This window comes from Mustela putorius, unplaced genomic scaffold (assembly GCF_011764305.1).
Source record: "Mustela putorius furo isolate JIRA1106 unplaced genomic scaffold, ASM1176430v1.1 tig00003845_pilon_pilon_pilon, whole genome shotgun sequence".
Classification (NCBI taxonomy): domain Eukaryota; kingdom Metazoa; phylum Chordata; class Mammalia; order Carnivora; family Mustelidae; genus Mustela; species Mustela putorius.
Window position 1 is genome coordinate 96440289 of NW_025421998.1, and position 21755 is coordinate 96462043.

A 21755-nucleotide genomic window follows, 5' to 3' on the forward strand; every position below is an offset into this window, starting at 1 on the left:
AAAAAAGATGGACCAGAAGCCCTTCCAGAATCAGCTGTCAGAATAGAATTAAGGTGATTTCAAAACTGTAAGGTAATTAGCAGAAAATATGTTTCCCTGGAAATCCCTCTAACACGGATAAAGTATACAAATAGAATTAATAAGATTAAAACAGTGATGGATACCAAGTTATATTAAAGCAAACCAATCAGTTCAACCAATCTACCTAAAAATGGCATGTATTCAATTTCTCTTATTTTAAGGAGAATAATCACACTGGATACCAGAAATGAGGTAGAGGTCCCACCGAATAGAAAAATGAGGCTAGAAAAAAAAAAAAAAAAGAAAAGGAATCTTATATAAATTTGCTATTTTGGCTGAGCTTAACCTCAAATAAATAGGTATAAAGAAGCTTATTGAGTCCTAGAGTACACAATTTATAAAGGAAAGATACAACAAAACTACTACCAAAGCAAGGTGCCTCACAGCAGATTCCTTCATCATTTAAAACTTAAGACTGATGGCAATACTACTTACTAGCACAAGATCAGTTAATTAGTAGAGCAAGTCAGGATTCTATTAAAAACTGATTTATGGAAGGTGTTTTTATTTGAAAAAGAAACCAAAAGGCATACAGACATGCCTTATAGTCAAAGTCAATCAAATATATGATAATTTCAGCTACTTAAGAAATAAGGATGAGCAAGTTCATTCTAAGGACTTGTGGCTCCAAGAGCCTCTGACCTGCTTCTTGAGGAAGCACCTGTGTCTGTGCTCCCTTATCTCAGCTGCAGCCACAACTAAGAACCAGCCATTAGATTCCCCAGCTTTGGACCCAATGGCTGACCTAGAATGGCCTCAGCAAGCATCAGTTACAAATGAAACAGAAGGGAAAACACTGATGTCATAAAATCAAAGGCCTTGTTTCTATTTTGATTCAGGTATGCTCTATGGGTGTCCTTTATAACTTAAAGCCTCATCAGCAATGAACCCAAGTATAGGGCCTATACCCTGGCATGATCTGAAGGTTTGTTACCTGAGAACTGAGAAAGAAAGAAAGAAAGAAAGAAAGAAAGAAAGAGAGGGCAAGTGAAGAAAACTAACTCCTCTTAGAGGAAGAGTGTCACTGTGTACATAAGTACCCGGCATCACTGTAATCTGATTACTCATAATCTAATTTACCTGGTCACCATGTTCTATGGCTCAAATGGAAAAGACAGAGAAAAGCTGTGAACTCACATTAAAAATGAAGATACACTTTAATAAGGCAAACTCCTTGGAATCTGATATATGGTCCATCTAAAACCTCATCCCCGGTAAGTGAATATCAGATTTCTTTTTAATGTAACTCAGATCTCTCTTACTACCTTTGGAGACCCTGACAAGTATGGTGCCCACAAGTGGAGAATAACTGATCTACAAAAGAAATAAAAAGAATCCTTCAAACACAGACTTCCCTATTTTTTTTCACTTATCAGATATCTCGGGATGAGAAACACACTTATTGGAAGAGAAAGTCTGACTCAAAAAAAAAAAAAAAAAAGAAAAGAAAAAGAAAAAGTTAATAAATCTCCCTGTTTTTCTTTTTTTACTTTTATTTGTTTGGTATTTGTTTTTGTTTTCTCTTTTCAAATTTTTATTTAAATTCTAGCTAATTAACATACAGTACCATATTGGTTTCAGGAGTAGAATTCAGTTTCATACAACACCCAGGGCTTATCATAACAAGTGTCCTCCTTAGTATCCAGTTGCTTTAAAAGATCTATTTTAGAGGGACAGTGTGCATGCATGCATACGAGGGGAGGGCCAGAGGGAGAAAGAGAGAGAATCTCAAGCAGACTCCCGCTAAGTGAGGAGCCCCACGCCACCCTGAGATCATGGCCCAAGTCAAAGCCAACAGTTGGGTACTCAACCGAGTGAGCCACTCACGCACCCAGTACCTTTTTTTTTTTTTTTTAAGTTTTATTTGGAAGAAGAGGAACACAAAACAGGACACTACAAACAAACAAACAAAAAATCATGGCTTCTGTTGTGAGAATCACAAAAACCCTATTCTACCTTTCCTCAGTACTTATGAACAGATCCACTTTTTGTAATGGTTAATTGCTCCAGAGAGACAAGAATCATCCTAGACATATATAGAAAAGTGTATTTCAATAATCTAAAGAAAAGTTATTTTGGAAATGAGCATTATCTAACCACTGTAGTCCATGTTACATTAGATATCTTTAGTTCTCTCCATGTATACAGACTGACCCAGCGTTCATTTTTCATGCAAATCAACTAAATAGTTGGTGTATGTCAGGCATGAAACTTTTTCTAATCCAATTCACTGCAGGAAACTAATATCAGAAGCGTCAGTCAGCTCAAAAATCTAGACCGTTTCACACACGAACAAAACAGGATCCTCCACCCTCCAAAATGAGACTTCCTAGATGTAGTTTTCCCTACCCAAGGTTTCCAGCAGTTCCTATTAAGGACTATTTTGTCTATTTTAAGGAAGTGTAATAAAATACAACTGCTCACGCTTTCCTAAAAATGTGAGAAAACCAGGTAAGTTCAGATCAAAAGAATGTGCTTGATCAGTTTACTTTGGTATTTATTAGCAATATGAACCAAATTAAATTTCATTCTTTCACTGGTTGTAATTACTAAGCAATTACGTGCCAGACACAGCACTAGGCACTGACATGACAACATAAAGACCTTTCTGATGGCACCTGAATAACCACCTAATTATAAGCAAGTGAGAGGTTCTAGGAAAGTGAAGTTACTGGCTAAATAGCCTTCCAACCTTTAGTGCAATAATAATGTGAAATTTTCAGCTGGCTAACATAAAGATAGCTAAATTTAGAATCAAGTGTTTTCATGGTAATCACATAAGACAAGAAAAATTCATTATACAAAATCATTCATAATGATCTATTCCCTCTCTTATCACAACTACACATATGTGAGTTTATTGACATGAGAGGTGTGGATTCTAGGACACACAGCCTTGATGCTGAAGATACAAAAGAATTCTGCAATAGGAGATTCATCTAGAATACACATCGATACATCAAAAATCATATTCTTCTGCCGATCTAGTTTGGCTCAAAATTTACATTGCTAACCTTAGCAGAAGAATCCCTTTGAAAAAAGCTCAAGATTTCATGGAAAAGCAGAGGTTCAAAACAGTAAATGATATTTAATACTATTTTCTCACCTAGAGCTAATGCTATAAAAAAAATCAAAGAATACTGTAAAAAATAGTTAATAAAGTCTGTTTCTTATAGGAAAACTCACAGAAGTATTAATTCTGCAAAACTCCTGCACGTTTATATTTTTCAGCATCCCTTGAGATCCTAATATACTATTAGTGTTTTTTCTTCTCTTTCTTTCTTTTTTTTTTCCCTGCAAATGGGGTCACCCAGCAGATATCTTATTGCTGAATGCTGGGATGAGCTAGGCTTGAGGATGCTTTTTACCGTTGCTGGTGCCAAAACTATTTACACTTAACAAGCATTTGGTGAGCATTCAGGATTAACATCCACATAATATATGAAATATAGGTGGTGATGCTACACTGTCATTCTGTCCTTGGGGGTGCATCCTGGGGAAACTCCCCATAGACACTACTAACAGAACAGATCCATTCTTAGTAATTATATCACTTAGTTATAAGTTCCACTTTTTGGTATTGTAGTTAGATTCTGGAATATTTAATAGTCACATTAGTCCTAAACAGATTAAGAAAGTAGAGATATAAATGTTAATTAAGATTACCTTTGCTCCAAAGACGACGAACACATTTGTCCAGAGGCTGATTCAGAACCACAAGGCAGTACTTCAACTTCCCTACGGAAATAAAAGAAGTTAAATAAGTAGGTGAACAGAGTCCTCTGTTCCCCTCATTTGAGTCTGGAATCACACTCTACTAATCCAGATCTTCAATCTCCACAGAGCTAAATTTCAACCACAGCTAATTTCTCATATTTTAATTTGAAAAGACACAATAGTTTAACCAGATCGACTTTATCCAATATGTCTATCCAACATTATCATACTGCTGCAGAATTGATTATAAAAACAATTTATCGGGGCATCTGGGTGACTCAGTCATTAAGCATTTGCTTTCAGCTCAGGTCATGATCCCAGGGTCCTGGGATCGAGCACCGCGTGGGGCTCTCTGATCAGTGGGAAGCCTGCTTCTCCCTCTCCCACTGCCCCTGCTTCTGTTCCCCTCTCGCTGTCAAATGAATAAATAAAAATCTTTAAAAAAATAACCCAAACAATTGGGTAAGCTTCTTTTTGCAGGGGATGAGGAGCAAAAATGGTCTTAAAATGAATTCTCATCATTATGGGACATCCATCCCTTCGACGCAACCAGTCTTCTATCCTGCTAGTCCAACATCATCCTGATATTATTAACCAAGTAGTAGGGCCGGGAGGGCACATGTTGTCACACTCATTTATTCATTTTCTCTCTCCTACCCGGTCTCTCTCTCCCCCTTACCCCATAAAAAACTTTGTGTATGCACAGAATCCCACTAGCTCTTTTCATGACTCTTTTACTCCAAGTTTTTAGATGATACTCAAGAGACGGAGACACTCAAAAGACAGAAAAGTTACTTCTCCCAACAGTCATTCCAAGCCCTTTATAATGTACTAAAAATAGTGCAATGTAAAATGCAATCAGGCTGTTGAAAACCTGTCATTCAATGCTTGTCAGTCCAAGCATTCCATTTCATTTATGGAAGAGAAATATTTGTTTGGTGATAAGAAAAATTAATTTTTTAAGCAATCTCAGTGTTAGAAATGGAACAAGATAAGGAAATGAAAAGGGGACGCCATCATCCACAGCACGCATTCTTTAAGGGCAGATTATAAAGCAGTCACTTAGAGTACAAAGAAGAATAAGATTACAGAGTATCTGTAAGGTAAAACACTTATAATAAAGAGGATTTATTCTACAGTACAATATGACACAAGCATTTGAAAAGGACCAGGTAATACACAGATGGGTATGGTGGGAATTCAAAGCACAGAAAGTCAATAAGGTCTGGTGTCACCCTAGAAACCTTTGTGAAATGCAATCCCTAACTTGATCTTAACAGGAAAATTAAAAAAAAAAAAAAAGAAGAAGAAGAAGTTGGAAAAAATAAAGGAAGGGGCATTCCAGACAAGAAAAACACCACAGAGGAAACGGCTATCCATTACCATTAGGGTAACCACCACGCAGTTTCAGAAGCAATGCCCTACTGACAGGAACCCAAGGCAAGGACCAGCATCCCAGATTTCAGACGTACTGCTTACATAGAGGAGTTTGAGGCTCCCAGGAAGTATTTAAAGGGGATGCAGAAATGAGAACTAAAAGCAATTTATGTCTATTTTGTAACCATGCATTCAGAAATAATTGCTCAGGTCAAAGAGCAGCCTAGCACCTGAGATCCTGCAAAGTGCAGGGACAAAAGAATAAAGGAGGGAAGCAACATCGTACTGTTCGGCTCACCAGTCACCACTACAGAGCTGAAGCACATCAACAAAGGAATTGCAGAAGGAAAAGCCAGAAAGGTAAAAGAACAAAGACCGTATTTCCCAGAATGCGCCATCAATAACACAGCGTGCTCTTAGAGATGTCACAGAGACTAAACAACCAGAAAAGGCCAATGAGAAGGGGAAATCTCAAAGCAAAATCTGAAAAGTCACAGAGGGAGCCTCAACTCAGGGAAGAGAACAAGGCATTAGTAAACCAGGAGGAGAGGTGCCTCTTGTTAAAAAATAAAAAGTCAGCTATGAGAAACGAAGAGGAAATGGCAGCAAAGTCGAGAGAAGATTCTTTAAATATAGAAACAATCTTCTACTCCGAAGAGAAGAGGGAGAGAGGCTGGGATTCATTCATTCGTTTAGCAGGCATTTACAGAGCATAAAACACTCCTGTTCGGGCACCACTGAGCTTGCAGCCCTCCTCAGACTTACGTCCCGGGGATGAAAACCAGCACCTACTAAGATCGAGGTACATGAAGACATGGAGACACACGGAGAACCGAGGCAGAGGCGGAGTATAGTTGATTTATTTGTAAAATCAAAACCAAAGTGAGAGTATGAAATTAGAGTACAATGTGAACCATTTTAAGATGAACACTGTAAGAAGTGGATTACAGAAGGTGACAGTCCATAATTTTAAAACTACATTTAAAACTTCATTTGGAGTTCACTAGCAATTAGAGGACATCAGGTCCATCTCTGATTCAGGACTTTCCCACCACTTCTGGAAAGGGCAAGCAGGAGTAGGCATGAACAAGACAGTGATGGCAGGAGGCATGAGAATTGGCAAAATCACTTGAGAGATAAAGGGAATCCAGGATGCTCCTTCAGACAGCATCACTGTGAATGACTGACTGTGGCAGAGGCCAGCAACTGCCACAGGATACCTTCTCTTCTTTAAAAACAGAATCCTGGGGGGATGAGGGGGTCATTTTGCTTCATTTTTGGTTTTTACTTTGTTTTGCTTTCTGTTTTTTTGTTTTACTAGGCACATTATTCTCCAGGTGAAAAACTAAATCCCCCAGACCCCTTTGTAGCAAAATGTAGTTTTAAGATTAAGTCTGGCCAAGGAGACATAGATCAGACCTTTAAAAGTTACTTTTAGGGGTGCCTGGGTGGCTCAGTGGGTTAAGCCTCTGCCTTCGGCTCAGGTCATGACCTCAGGGTCCTGGGATGGAGCCCCACATCGGGCTCTCTGCTCAGCAGGGGGCCTGCTTCCCTTCCTCTCTCTCTGCCTGCCTCTCTGCCTACTTGTGATCTCTGTCAAATAAATAAATAAAATCTTTAAAAAAATAAATAAAATAAATAAATAAAATGGTTACTTTTAGGGAGTCTCCTTAAAATGGAAGGTGCTCCATCCTCTCCTTATCTTGTTCCTTCCTGCCATCTGGATCAAGGATTGAGGAGTTGCTCAATAAAATTTAAGCAGCCACCCAGGACCATCAAAACAAGAGCAACAGCCGGAAGGAACCGAGATACCCCAGGACACTAGAAAGCAAACCTTCCATCCCACATACACTTCATTGCCTGCTTACAGACTTCTTTCATGTGAAGAAAACTAAACTTCCATTTTACGTCACTATTTTGGGGGGTTTCCCTATCCTAAAGATCCTATATCCTATCAAATTTTAATTACTGCAATGATCAGGCTGTGCTGAGACAATCAAGATAGGAATTAGAAGAGAATTTTAAAGAGGGAACAGGCATGCATCAAAATGTAGGAAGGAAAACTTTTGCCCATCCATTCATTCAACATGGATGGAACATCACCGTTAAGACATTCATAGCCTGGGGGGTGCTTGGGTGGCTCAGTCAGTTAAGAGTCCCACTCGATTTTGGCTCAGGTCATGATCTCAGGATGGTGATATTCAACCCTCCCCCCTCCAACGCACTGTGGGACTCCTTGCTGGGGAGAAGGGCGTCTGCTTGAGATTCAGTCCTCCTCCCCCTCTACCCCCAACTTGCCTAATAAATCTTTTTTTTAAAAAAAGTCACAACCTGACACATAATAAGGACTCAAGAGGATGTTAATGGCAGGAAGTTAGTAATCTGGATAAACCAAATGTCCTTTAACATTTGACAAGGCCTGTACGGCTAAAAAAAGGTATTCAACAATATGATCTGTATATGAATGAATGAAACTACCTTCTGTCAGATTTTTTGGTATGTAAACTCAGCATTTTTGTGGCTCAAAGAGCAGTATGATGAAAGGGAAAGATTTTATTCTCCACATTACTGCTCCTCTAAACCAGTACTTCCACTAAGGTGTTATCTTGTGAAGACATTTTTGAAAAGAACGATGCAGTATGAAAACGTATAGTACAGTTTTGATTTGCATTTCCCTGATTATTGACATTCAACATCTTTTCATGTACCCGTTGGCCACGCATGTGTCTTCTTTTGAAAAGGTCTATTCAGGGACACCTGGCTGGCTCAGTTGGTAGAATACAGTGACTCTTGTTTCAGGATAAGTTTTAGCTCCCTGTTGGGTATAGAGGTTACTTTAAAAATAAACTCTCAAAGAAAAAAAAAAATAGAAGAAGGTCTTCTGCCCATTTCTTCATTGGATTTTATTTTTTTAAGTTATTGAATTGTACAAATTCTTTGTATATTTTGATTGGTCTCTTATCAAATACATGATTTGCAATTGCTTTCTCCCATTCAGTAGCTTGTCTTTTCATTTTGGAGATGTAATCCTTTGCTGCACTGAAACTTTCCAGACTGATCTCCCAACTCATGCTTCTGGTATCAGATTCAAAAATCATCACCAAGACCTACGTCAAGGAGTTTACTGCCCAAGTTTTCTTCCAGGAGTTTCATGGTTTCAGGGCTTATGTTCAAATCTCTAATCTATTTTGAGTTTATTTTTTGTGTATGGTGTATGATAAGTCATCAAGTTTTATTGTTTTGTTTATGGATGTCCAATTTTCCCAACACCATTTATTAAAGAGACTGTCTTTTCCCCATGTGTATATTCATGGCTCCTTTGTCATCAATTAATGACCAGGTATGTATGGATTTATTTTTGAGTTCCCGAGTGTGTTCTGTTGACTTATGTGTCTGTTTTTATGCCAATAAAATACTGTTTTCATTACCATAGCTCTATAATATATTTTGAAATCAGAGATTGTGATGCATCCAGTCTTTGTTCTTTATCAAGATTGCTTTGGCTATGTGGGGGTCTTTTGTGCTTCTGCAAAATTTAGGATTGTCTGTTCTATTCTGTGAAAAACAACTTCCCCCTTTGGAATTTTGATAGGGATTGAATTAAATCTCTATATTCCTTTGAATAGTATGGACATTTTAACAATATTAACTCTTCTAGTCCATAAGCATGGAGTATCTTTTCATTTATTTGTCTTTTTTAATTTCTTTCATCAATGTCTTATAGTTCTCAATATATAGATCTTTTCCTTTCTTGGTTAAATTTATTCCTAGGTACTTTATTCTTTTTAATGAAATTGTGAATGTGATTATTCTTTGAATTTCTGATAGTTCATTATTAGTGTATTTAAATGAAACAATTTTTGTGTACTGATTTTTTTTTTTTTTTAGATTTTATTTATTTATTTGACAGACAGAGATCACAAGTAGGCAGAGAGGCAGGCAGAGAGAGAGGAGGAAGCAGGCTCCCTGCTGAGCAGAGAGCCCAATGCGGGGTTCGATCCCAGGACCCTGGGATCATGACCTGAGCCGAAGGCAGAGGCTTTAACCCACTGAGCCACCCAGGCGCCCCTGTGTACTGATTTTTTATCCTGCAACTTTACTAAATTCATTTATTAGTCCTAACAGTTTTTTGGTGGAGTCTTTACGGTTTTCTATATATAATATCATGTCGTTTGCAAATTTTGACAATTTTACTTCTTCCTTTCCAACTTGGAGGCCTTTGTTTCTTTTTCAAGAAGCTTAACTGCTGTGTCTAGAACTTTTAGTATTATATTGAATGTTAAGTGTCAATAATGGGCACCCCTGTCTCGTTCCTGACCTTAGAGGAAAAGGTTTCAGCTTTTCACAGTTGAGGGTGGTGTTACTTGTCACATACTGCCTTTTAATACATTGAAGTAAGTTTCCTTCATACCCACTTTGAGTTTTTATATAAATGGATGTTAAATTTTATCAAATCATTTTTCTTCATCTTTTTGAGATGTTCTTGGGATTTTTATCCTTCATTTTGTTAATATGGTGTGTCGTATTGACCGACCTATGGATGAACCACCCTTGTATTTCTGGAATAAATCCCACTTCATCATGTGTATGATCCTTTAATATATGGTTGAATTCAATGTACTAATATTTTATTGAGGATCTATGTTTATTAGGGTTATTTAGCCTGTAATATTCCTTTCTTGTGACATCCTTGTGTTTTTGGTATTAGGGTAATGCTGGCCTTGTAAAATGACTTTGGGAGAATTCCCTCCTCTTCGATTTTCACTAAGATTTTTAGGATTGGTATTAACTTTCTTTGATTGTTTTGGTAGAACTTATCCTGTGAAGCCATTCTGGTCCTGGACTTTTGTTTGCTGGGAGGTTTTTGATTACTAAGTCAGTCTTCTTACTAGTAATTGATTGGTTCACATTTTATATTTCATCATTACCCAATCTTGGTAGGTTTTATGTTTCTAGGAATTTACCTATTCTTTTAGGTTGTTCAATTTGTTGGAATATATTAGTCTTTTATCCTTTGTATATCCTGTGTGTTTCTGTGGTATCAGCTGTAACATCTTCTCTTTCATTTCTGATTTTATTTGAATCCTTTTTTCCCTTGGTGAGTCTATCTAAAGGCTTATCGATTGTGTTTATCTTTTCAAAGAATGAGCTCTTTCATTCATCTTTTCTGTTGTCTTTTTAGTCTCTATTTCATTTATTTCTGTTCTAGGCTTTAATTCCTTCCTTCTGCTAACCTTGGGTTTCATTTTTTCTTTTTTCTAGTTTTTTGAGGTGTAATTAGGTTGAGACTTTGTTTCTTGAGGTTGGCATTTCATCATTATGAACTTCCCTCTGTAAACTCCTTTTCCCGCATAGATTTTGGTATGTTACATTTCCATTTTCAAATGTCTCAAGGTGTTTCTCTTTTGATTTCTTTGCCTCACTGGTTGTTCAGCAGCATGTAAATCTCAATACATTTGTGAATTTTTCAGATTTCTTCATGTAATTAATTTCTCATTTGATACCACTGTGGTCAGAAAAGCAACTTGATATAATTTCAGGCATTTTAAATTTATTAAAGCTGGTTTTATGACCTAACACATGAATTATCTTGGAAAATGTTCCATATATATTTGAGGAAAATGTGTATTCTGTTGCTTTTGCATAAAACATGCTACACATATATGTTAACTATAGCTAACATGTCCTTCGAAGCCAGTGTTCCCTTACTGATTTTCTGCTGGATGATCTATCCATTGATATAAGTAGGGTACTAAATTTCACAGCTCTTATTGTATTGCTGTCTATGTCTAACTTTGGTTCTGTTAATATACATACAGAGGTAGAGCCTATGCACATCTCTAAATCAATGATTTAAAAAATGCAGTCTTATAGCTCAGGTGTAAAAGTTTTGATTTTGTTTTGATTTTGTTTTGTTTTCATTGAAAAAGAAACTAAGACTTAATGATATTTAACATGTAGAAGAGCACACTAGCGCCTCACCTGTCCCTGCAGGAAAGGATCATGAATTATCTATTATAAATGAAATTCCCTAACGAAAAAGTGTTAGCTCCACACAAAGGCATAAGCAGTGCACTTACTTCTCTCTCAATATATTATGAATGATGCACTTTACCTGTGCCCAATAAAGTAAAACGACACATTTTTACATGAACGCATCTTCACAAATCGCTGAGTAGCTCAAAAATATTCTTCAACACATACTGAAGATAATATGAATTTCACAAAGGCATAATTGTACATGAAAATGACAGAACTAATCACTCCTACTTCCTAAAACTAGCTCTTAAGCTTCAAATACAATCTTACCAATCTTACCTGGTGGGGGAAGGGAGGGAGGGAAAAGGGGAAACAGGGAAAGAATGACAGGAAAAGGAAGGAGAGAAAGAAAAGAGGATGATGGTAAGATATAAACTTTGGATTTACATCAATTATCATAAATGAATTCATCTACCTTTAAGTATACAGAGAAGTAGTTACCAAGCTGATGTGTACCAGCATCACAGATTTTTTTTAAAAAAAGCTAATCTCCTTCCCTAGAAATTCTGATTCAACATGCTGGCAGTTGGACCTGTACAACATGATTTTTTCAGAATCACGGTAACAGAGTCTAACAAATAATCAAAGTTGAGAACCATTTGTATGGTGCCTTGAAAAATTAACTAATGGTAGTAGAAAGCCATCATTAATAGCACAATTTTTTTTTTTTAAAGTAGGCTCCATGCTAGAAAAATATGACATGACACTGAGATCAAGACCTGAGCTGAGATCAAGATTTGGACACTAAAATGGCAGCCTCCCAGGTGCCCCAATAGCATCATTATTTTAAAACTTTTTATTTCATATTTATCATTTTTCATAATTGCTGTTTTCTGAAATTTTTTATTTCAGATATTGTTTATATCACAATTATTTGCAACTTATTCAAATACAAATTGGTTTCTTCTTTAACCACTATGGTATGAGATCAAAAGAATTGAAGACCAGAACCCTAAATAAAAATACACTGAAATAAAACACAATGTGCAATGGATAGAATTAGCAAAATTTATTAGCAAGTTAGCAACTGTTTAATGATCGATCTCGGTTTTTAAAAATTTACTGGAATCAGATAAAATTGATTATTAGACAAAACACATGCCAGTCATTATATGTAGCTATGTTTCACAGGACTAAGGACCACTACTACAAATCCCATCCCTAAAAGTATTTCAGTTAAACAACAGAAACTCTAGGGGTGCCTGGGTGGCTCTGCTGGTTGGGTGTCTGCCTTCAGCTCAGGTCATGATCCCAGGGTCCTGGGATCGAGTCCCGCATCGGGCTCCCTGCTCCGCATGAAGCCTGCTTTTCCCTCTCCCACTCCCTCTGCTTGCCTTCTCTCTCTCGCTGTGTCTCTATCAAATAGTTAATTAAATATATATATATATATTTTTTTTTAAACAATAATGACTCTAGGTACTGAATTTCATTTTCACATTGTACAAACTTCTATATTTAAGAGCAAGATTTTTTTTTCAAGTGTCCACAGGGAAATCAAAACTGTCAAGCCAATTTGTTGAGGAAATAAATTGCTTGTGGAAAAAGCAGAACTATTAATAAAAGCTCTGAGCAAATATTTCATACCAGTCTATTAAATTCATTGAATTGGCAATAGACTAAACACCAGTAAGTCATGTATAAGAAGCTGCTTCCAAGAAAGTAAAGAGTAGACATAAACAGATACTTCCTGAGAAATCCCTTGCTCTACCCACCAAGAGTGACCAGTCAATATACCCCAGTTGCACTAGCATAATAATAAATTGGGCCCCCTTCCATAAGCAAAGGGCCCTGGTTGAAGAGTTAAGTTAGATGGTCTTTCTGCCATCTACCTTCACTTCTACCCCATCTCTTTGTTTCAGTCTTCAGCAAAACTCACTTCAATAAGGTTTTCATCCCACCACCTCCTGGAAATAACTATTGTCTCAGTCATCAGTGACTTTCCATTCCAGAATTCAACAACTAAATACAGTTATCCCATTGTGTATATACATACAATAACTCTTTATCCATTCATCCATCAATAGACACTAAGTTACTTCTTGGGTATTATAAATAATGTTCAAACAAACATGGAGGTGTTTATGTTTATCTGAATTAGTATTTTTGTTTTTGAATAAATACCCAGAAATGGAATTACTGGGTCAGATGGCAGTTCTATTCTTAATTTTGTGAGGAACCTCCATACAACTTTCAATAGTGGCTGCACCAATGTATATTGCCACCAAGAGTACACGAGGGTTTCCTTTTCTCCATATGACTTGCAGTTGTTCTCTCCCACTCAGTAGGTTGTCTTTTCATTTTGGTGATGCTATTAATTCTAAGAGACTGATGTCCCAACTAATGCTTTGGTATCAGATTAAAAATAAAAAAAAAATCATCACCAAGACCAATGTCAAGGAGCTTACAGCCTAGGTTTTCTTCAGGAGTTTTATGGTTTCAGGTCTGAGTTTATTTTTTGTACATGGTGTAAGATAGTGGCCCCTTTTCATTCTTTTGCAGGTGGCTGTACAATTTTTCCCAACACTACTTAATGAAGAGACTGTCTGTCTCCCATTTTATATTTATGGCTTGTCATGAATTAATTGACTACATAAGCATAGATTTATTTCTGGGTTCCTTATTCTTCCCATTGACCCTTGTGTCTGGTTTTATGCTAATACCATATCGTTTTGATTACTAAAGCTTTCTAATATAATTTGAAATCAGGGAATGTGATCTCTTGAGCTTTTTCTTTCTTAAGATGACTTTCACTATTCAGGGTCTTCCCCGGTTCCATATAAGTTTTGGTTTGTTCTTTCTATTTCTGTGAAAAATGCCACTGGAATTTTGATAGGAATGATTGCATTAAATTTGTATGTTCTCCTGGGTAGTACAGGAATTTTAACAATATTAATTCTTCTAACCCATAAACATGGAGTATCCTTCCATTCATTTGTTTCTTCTCCACTTTCTTTCATCACAGTGCTATAGTTTTCAGTGCACATGTCTTCTACCTCCTTGGTTAAATTTATTCCTGGGCATTTTATTCCTCTTGATACAATTGTAAATGGAGCTATTTTAATATCTCTGATAGTTCATTATTAGGGGGAAAACAGATTTTTGTGTATTGATTTTGTATCTTACAAATTTATTGAATTTATTAATTCTAACAGTTTTTTGATGGAGTGTTTAGGCTTGTATATACATAACATGTCATTTGGAAATTGTGACAGTTTTACAGTGGCCTTCCCAATTTGGATGCCTTTTATATATTTTTCTTGCCTAATTGCTCTGGCCAGCACTCCAATACCAAGAATAAATGGCATCTTGATAATTATAAATTAAGAAAAATCTGAAACAACTGGAAATGCTCTGCAGAAATGCAACTAAAGAAACTGGAAATATTTTTTCATGTGATTAGATTAAGGCTCTTCAAGTTAAATGGAGGTTTATATTTAATACCTATTTAAACTGGAAAGAAACTGGAAATATTTTTTCATGTGATTAGATTAAGGCTCTTCAAGTTAAATGGAGGTTTATATTTAATACCTATTTAAGGAATTAAAAATCCACGTATTATACCAAGAACCCTATAAATCTTGTTCTATATCTAGTTATTATCTTTCAACCTTCAGGTTAAAAGTATATTTAGATCTGAAATGTTTAAATCAGTTTCTGTGAAGAGCATTGCCTCCCACAATGCAACCAAAATGGTTCTGTCCAAGTTTGAGGATCCTCATTTTGTAAACTATGTCCCTAAAAACAAAATGCTCCTGATAAATTCTCCCTGGAATCCACTATGCCAGAAAAGCATTTTATACCTGGTAAGCTTCTATTGTGTAAGTAGAATTAAATTAATTAATTAAAGAATTAATTTGGGGAAATTAAGTCTAAAAATCTTGAAGTTTCTAGACATAAAAGAAGAGGCCATACCAAGAAATATTTTTTTTCACTCTTGCAATGGGTAGTCATATACTTGTTCCCAAAAAACATTATCACTGTAACCCAAATGAAGGAAGGAGAGTTCTTCATGTTGGAATATTGATGGCTTTCAAGTTGCTGACAAAATTCAAAGCTACTCCATCAACTGTCCTTTGCCCTGCTGACCTGGCCCACAATAAACTGTGTTACCCGTCAATCAATATATCAATCACTGCCTAGCACACTGTAGATGTAGTGTCATAACCTTAAGGGTTCATCATGAACTACTAAAAAATTATAGTCCCTCACATTGGTTTTGACACGTTGACAGCGAGTCCAGGACAGTACTCACACCTGAAAAGTCAGTTCATAACATTTTCTGAAGGCAGAATCCATTTAATTTTGGCACATGCTTCTAAAACAGAAGGCCTACCTTTTATCCCTAGGTACTCCTGCAAACTAAATTATTTCTAATTATCTCAAAAAGCACAGAATCCCTTTAACTGGCCATCAATGAAGGCCAACAAGGTTCAACATGCCAATAAATACTCCCTTTCTTAATATATTTTCTAGATTTTCTATTTGGGCCTGATTAGGTACCAGAGAACTGCTTGGGGGAGAGGGGGCTTTATATGTAGCAATATTATAAATAATGACAATATAGAGAACTTTGAATATTCCTTTCACAGCATTTCTGACTCAAAAGAATACCGATATTTATAATCAAAATAAGTCCAAATTAAGCTAAATTCGTATGTATTCAAACCACAGTCTGATATTCTCTGAGGTCTCTATCTGCAGAGAGAACAAATGACATTTATTTGAAGTTTCAGAGTTTACTAGACACGTAATCAATGTCCTTCTCAAATTGACAGTGATTACATAGCACATAATCGAGCCACCAAAGCACTTCTGAATAAGTCTTTTTGTTCACTCTTTATTAAAAAAATAAATGGAAGAAATAGATTTTAATTTCGGAGAACCATGTACCATGAAGTAATTCTGATTACACACACACACAGTCCATATCAGGGGGCAAAACCGCACTGGAAGAAATCTTACTAAACTCAAGGTAAATAAACACTTTTAGCTCATACACACTGTGGGCTTTTAAAGAATTCAAGAGAACTTCTATCAGTAGGCAGAGCTCTGACAACAAATGACCTGCACTAGGACAAGGATAAACATTATCATGTTAACAACTAACAATTTCAGTGGCCTTTATGAAGGGTTCCGGTAAACATCGCAGGTTTCTCAACTTCCGGCTTTGTCTTTTCATAGAAACAATCTATACACAAAACAGTCTATAAACAAGGCTATCCAAAGGTTTGCTTTTGTTTTTAATAAAAAAAGAATAGAAACAGTGCATGAGCATAGGTTTATGCTATCTCCCACAGCTCTGTATCCTTTAGTACCAAACAATCTCAAACATAAAAGCAGAAAAAGGTGCTATGAATGAATGAATGAATGAATATGTGCTACAACTATTTGTGTGAGCATTTTATCAAGAAAATACATACATTTTGGGAGCACCTGGGTGGCTCAGTCATTAAGCATGTGGCTTCAGTTCAGGTCAGTATCCCAAAGTCCTGGGATCCAGCCCCGCATCAGGCTCCCTGTTTAGCAGGGAGCCTGCTTCTCCCACTGCCACTCCCCCTTGCTTGTGTTCCCTCTCGCGTTGTGTCTCTCTCTGTCAAATAAGTAAGTAAAATCTTTAAAGAAAAAAAAAAAACATACATTTTTGCAAATGCCAAGTGTATCTATCAAAGAGGAAAGGTGTTACAAAACAAAAAAAGAAGGGATCATTAATTTTATCTGTTAGTCTTTTGTATTTTATGATTCTAGCACCCTGTGCTTACAAGATTTAAAAAAAAAAAAAGTGAAATAAAATTTTAACCAATGGAGCAAAAAGAACATGCCAGGCAATATCCCCCCCTTTCCCAAAGATGTTGGCCAACAATCACTGACCACCACACTGGAATATAATGAAGAATTACTAAAATAGTACATTATTTGAATTTTAGAGTAAAAATGAAAAGTAGATTATTTGTGGACCACTATCCAGCAATCTTTCCTCCCAAAATTACCAAGTAATTTATACTACTAAATTGAGAGTACTTAAGTGCTTGGTAAGAAGCTGGGGACGGTGAGTTAACAACCAGATTCTGAGGACAACAAATAAAGATGCAACTCACTCTACTTTATAAACAGAACATAGGGTGTTTACCTCCTCAGCACTGAAATATGCTTTCGAAAACTCAGGATATATTTGTTCTTCAAAGCTTAGGGTAAGATTTTTATATATCAGTGTTACGTTAAAGAATGTACCCATGGGTGCCTGGATGGCTCAGTGGGTTAAGCCTCTGCCTTCGGCTCAGGTCATGATCCCAGGGTCCTGGGATCGAGCCCCGCATCAGGCTCTCTGCTCAGCAGGGAACCTGCCTCCCCTCTCTCTCTGCCTGCCTCTCTGTCTACTTGTGATTTCTGTCTGTCAAATAAATAAATAAAATCTTTAAAAGAAAAAAAAAGTTATTGTAGAAGGGAGGGCACTTTTCTCATAGGAATTTTATTTCCCACCTTTAAGAAAGGGAAGGGAAGATCCCTTCCTGCCCAGCAACAAGGCACTAACCACTCCCTGCAGCCAGCGAGAAACCACAACTTCGAGCTCTTGCTCTTCTCCAATGAAATCCCATTCACAGTAACTCGACCCACTTTCTTCCTTAAACCTAGTAAAAGCTGACCTTGCCTTTCCCTCTTCAGACTTGCCCACAGGTTCACCACAGTTTACTTATCCCTAATTGCAATTTCTCTGCCACTCCCTGATAAACTCATTCTGCTGGTAAAGTAACTGGCTATTTTATTTTTGAGGTTGACATCTGCTAGATATGAAAACAGAAAAAGGTGTAATAAGGTAAAAACCAATTACCCTAGGAGAATGAGAACCAAAGGGGGAGAGAGAAATCATTAACTTCTCCTGTATTTGTCTTTATATCATATAAATGCTGAAATCAACTCTGCACTCCATTTAAAAGCCTTCGAAAAGGAGGTTGGGAGGGGGGATTTGTGAGCATAAATAGCAGAATAAATCAGATTAAACACTGAAAACAGGCTGGGACGGACCTCACCATGATGGTTCTGTTCTGTGAGAAAAGAAGTTGACAAAGGCAGGCGGGTGGGGGGAGTAACACCAGTCATCACGCGGGTTAGGAAAAGCAATCCTTGCATGTTGGTTCATTTACTCACAAACTCATTTAGTATTTGTTTACCAAACTTTACAAAGCATTTTAACAGCATGCACAATGCACTTTTTAAGTCAAGAGCTGCAGCACTTAAATTAGAGCAACCCAATGGTTCAACAGGGAAAACAAAGAGGCCTCCAACTTAGATGAAAACTGAAGATACAGATGGTATAAAGGTCCCACCTCATACCATAGAATAAATTCTAGAACAGTGTATACCATATACACAGTGTGTGTGTGTGTATACACTTATACATATATATATGGGTTATACATATATAATTATATATAATATATAATATATATGGGTTATACATATATAATTATATATATAACTACATATATAGTTATATAACTATATATATATATATATGTGGGTTATACATACATAATTATATATATGTAATAACTATATACATACCATTATACCATATATATGGGTTATATATATAACTATATATACTTTTATATATATATATACACCATTATACCGTATATATATGGGTTACACATATATAATTATATATAATTAATATATAAATATATTTATACATAAATATTATAAATACTTATGTATAAATATAAAATATATATTATATAATATATTTTATATATTATATTGTTTTTAAATATTTTATATATTATATAGAATTATTATATAGAATTTATATATACATATTATATTTATTATATATATTTATATATATATTTATATTTTTATATAATATATATGTATAACCCACATATATGGTATAATGGTATCTGATTATATATGGTATATACATCTATATATATGATATATATACTTAAATATAGCTATGAAATTAAAAAACTGAAGAAATTTATCTGAAGATCAAGTGAAGAAAAATTTTCTAGGCAAGTATGCAAAGCAAGAAAGCATAACTGAGGGGTGTCTGGGTGGCACAGTTGAGTAAGTATCCAATAGTCCAACTCTTGGTTTTGGCTCAAGTGGGATCTCAGGGTCATGAGATCAGGCCCATGTCAGGCTCTGTGCTCAGTGTGGAGTTTGCTTAGGACTCTCTCTTTCTCTCTCAAAAAAATAAATAAATGAGAAAGGAAGTAAGGAGGGAAAGAAAGAAAGAAAAAGAAAAAAAATTAACCAAAAATACTGCTATCATTACTAGGCTCAAGTTTTGAAGGCAAGCAAGGCTCTGTGCTCATTTCCAGATCTCCTACACCAAGTAAAATGCCTGGCACACAGAGGTGTTCAGGAACACTGAGTGACTGAAGAGCTGCATCTCAGCTCCTCCTGGGTTCTAGTCTACTGGCCTGGTCTAGACTGGTTCCCTATTCTGTGGACACACCAGGCAACTCCACAGATCTCACGCCTTTGTTCATGGATTTCCTTTGGCCTTACATGCTCTTCAGAGTAACACAGTAATTACGAACATTGACTCTGGGATCCCAGACCTACTTCAAATCCCAGGTTTGTCATTTATTATATGTGTGACTTTGAGATATTTTAGAAATTTAACATGTCTCAGTCCACAATGTGTAGGCTGTAATAATGAGAGATTCAGTGAAAAAACACATATGAAGAGCGTTGTATGGTGTCTGAAAAAAATAAATCAATACTCATAGTTGTCTGCTCTAATAAAGACCTAAACTACTTTTCAAAACCTAGAGCAAATATTTTACTCCTTTTCCTTACCTCTCACTCTCTTTTCCCCCAGTAATTATTCTCATCTTTAAACCATACTATTTAATTCTTTTCACTATTAATAGTTATACAATAACAGGTTATACACTTCAGGCATGTCAAAAAAAAATTACTTATCCCTTTTATTTTCAAAATTGAGCATAGATCCTGGCACAAAGAAATCTTGAAATTAACTGTTTTGTAATATGAACTTAAAAGAACAATCATCGAGTTGTTTCCTGTATCCCTAAAGAGTCACCCCTAGAACTCAACACACGCATACATGTTCACACACTTACTCAATTTTAGAGCGTTCTAATTTTCCATTACTCTCTACGACTAAGACTTTCTAGGTCTTATAAAATTGCTTCTAGTAACATCATAACGTATATGAACAGAAATACAAATCTCAGAATTGTCTTTTAATGTAAAGAAATACCATTAAGAGGCTCAATATAGGTGTCCTTCACTTAATGAGTCTTGTGTTCCAGTTCTAAATCAGCTATAAACAGAATTCTTTTTCTTTCTTGGGCATTCACTATAAAATAAGACATTGGCACTCAAATCTCCAAAGATTTACAGGCCAGTTAATAATCAGTAACGTTCATACTCCTGCTGCCAATGCCAAGAAGCTTCCACGTAAACCACACCCACCACAACTGCTCCACCTACACATATATCTGGAAATGATGTGGGCCAAAAGGAGGAAATAAACCTTTCCCCTGCCAGAACATAAAAAGAATGGTTTTAATATCCCGGGCCCATGTCCAAGAAACGAGTTATAACTTTTCCGTTCTAGGCCTTTAAAAAAAGCCCATCGCAATCTAAGAGAATACCAGTGACTTTAGAAGTTGATAAGTATTAGCAAACTTACATCATGAACTACTAGCCCAAACAGCTAAAGAAAGAGGAAGCCCTGATTTCGAGCACTTGCCAGTTTCCATGCTGCAAATGGCCGTGGCGATTTACAACCTAACAAGTGCCTTGCAAATTTCCTGAGTGCTTAGTAAGCAACTGGAGACCCTCTCTTGCAATCACTGCTCTTGAAAAAGAATGATGCTTTGAATCCCTAGATTTCTGGTAACCTTAAAAGACAAAGTATGTCAAGTCAGCTTTATAAAAATTCAACGAACTGCAGTCATCAACTGGTTTGTACTATTTTATCTCAGTCTCAGCATGAATAAAACCTTTAAAAAAGAAAAAAATAAAATTCCCTATTTCTTGACGGTAAATAAAATTTAATAATCATTTTAATTTTAAAATTCTAGTAGGAAAAAAATTTAATGTCCTACATTTAACCTAGAAGGAATTTTAATACCTCATGAGTTTAATAATTCTTCTATCATAACAGAGAGACACAGAATGAAATGTTTCAGTAAGCAGAAAGTAATTTTGTACCAAAGGGGGGAGGGAACAACCATAATCAAACTGGTTTTTGTTTCGTTTTACTTGCCAGAAAAAGCTCTACTGCCTGCATTCAGCTGTAACACCTAATTCCAGTGACTAATTTTTGTAGTATATCTGGAATCTTTCACTGTTTTATCTAATCAATGATTTAATTCAACCTCTCCTATATAAAAAAAATAACCACAAGTGCCACTGTAGTTTTACTTACTCACCAGTTATGCCTAAACACTTTCTACTGCCTACAACTGTTCTAGGTATAAGGGATACAGCAGCGAACATCCTGCCTCAGGGACTTCACGCTCCTCACAAGAAGACAGAAAAATATACAAAATATG

The 21755-nt window shown here is 36.1% G+C and overlaps 1 protein-coding gene across 2 annotated transcripts in view; it reads right to left on the reverse strand.

Annotated features, from left to right (window-relative positions):
- The window catches only part of TPK1 (thiamin pyrophosphokinase 1), a 335576-nt gene that overhangs the window by 258517 nt on the left and 55304 nt on the right, over positions 1 to 21755 (reverse strand). For both annotated transcript variants that reach the window (XM_045063116.1, XM_045063115.1), the window contains exon 3: positions 3748 to 3819. In XM_045063116.1, the coding sequence (XP_044919051.1) occupies positions 3748 to 3819 (72 nt within the window). The remainder of the gene's footprint in view (positions 1 to 3747; positions 3820 to 21755) is intronic.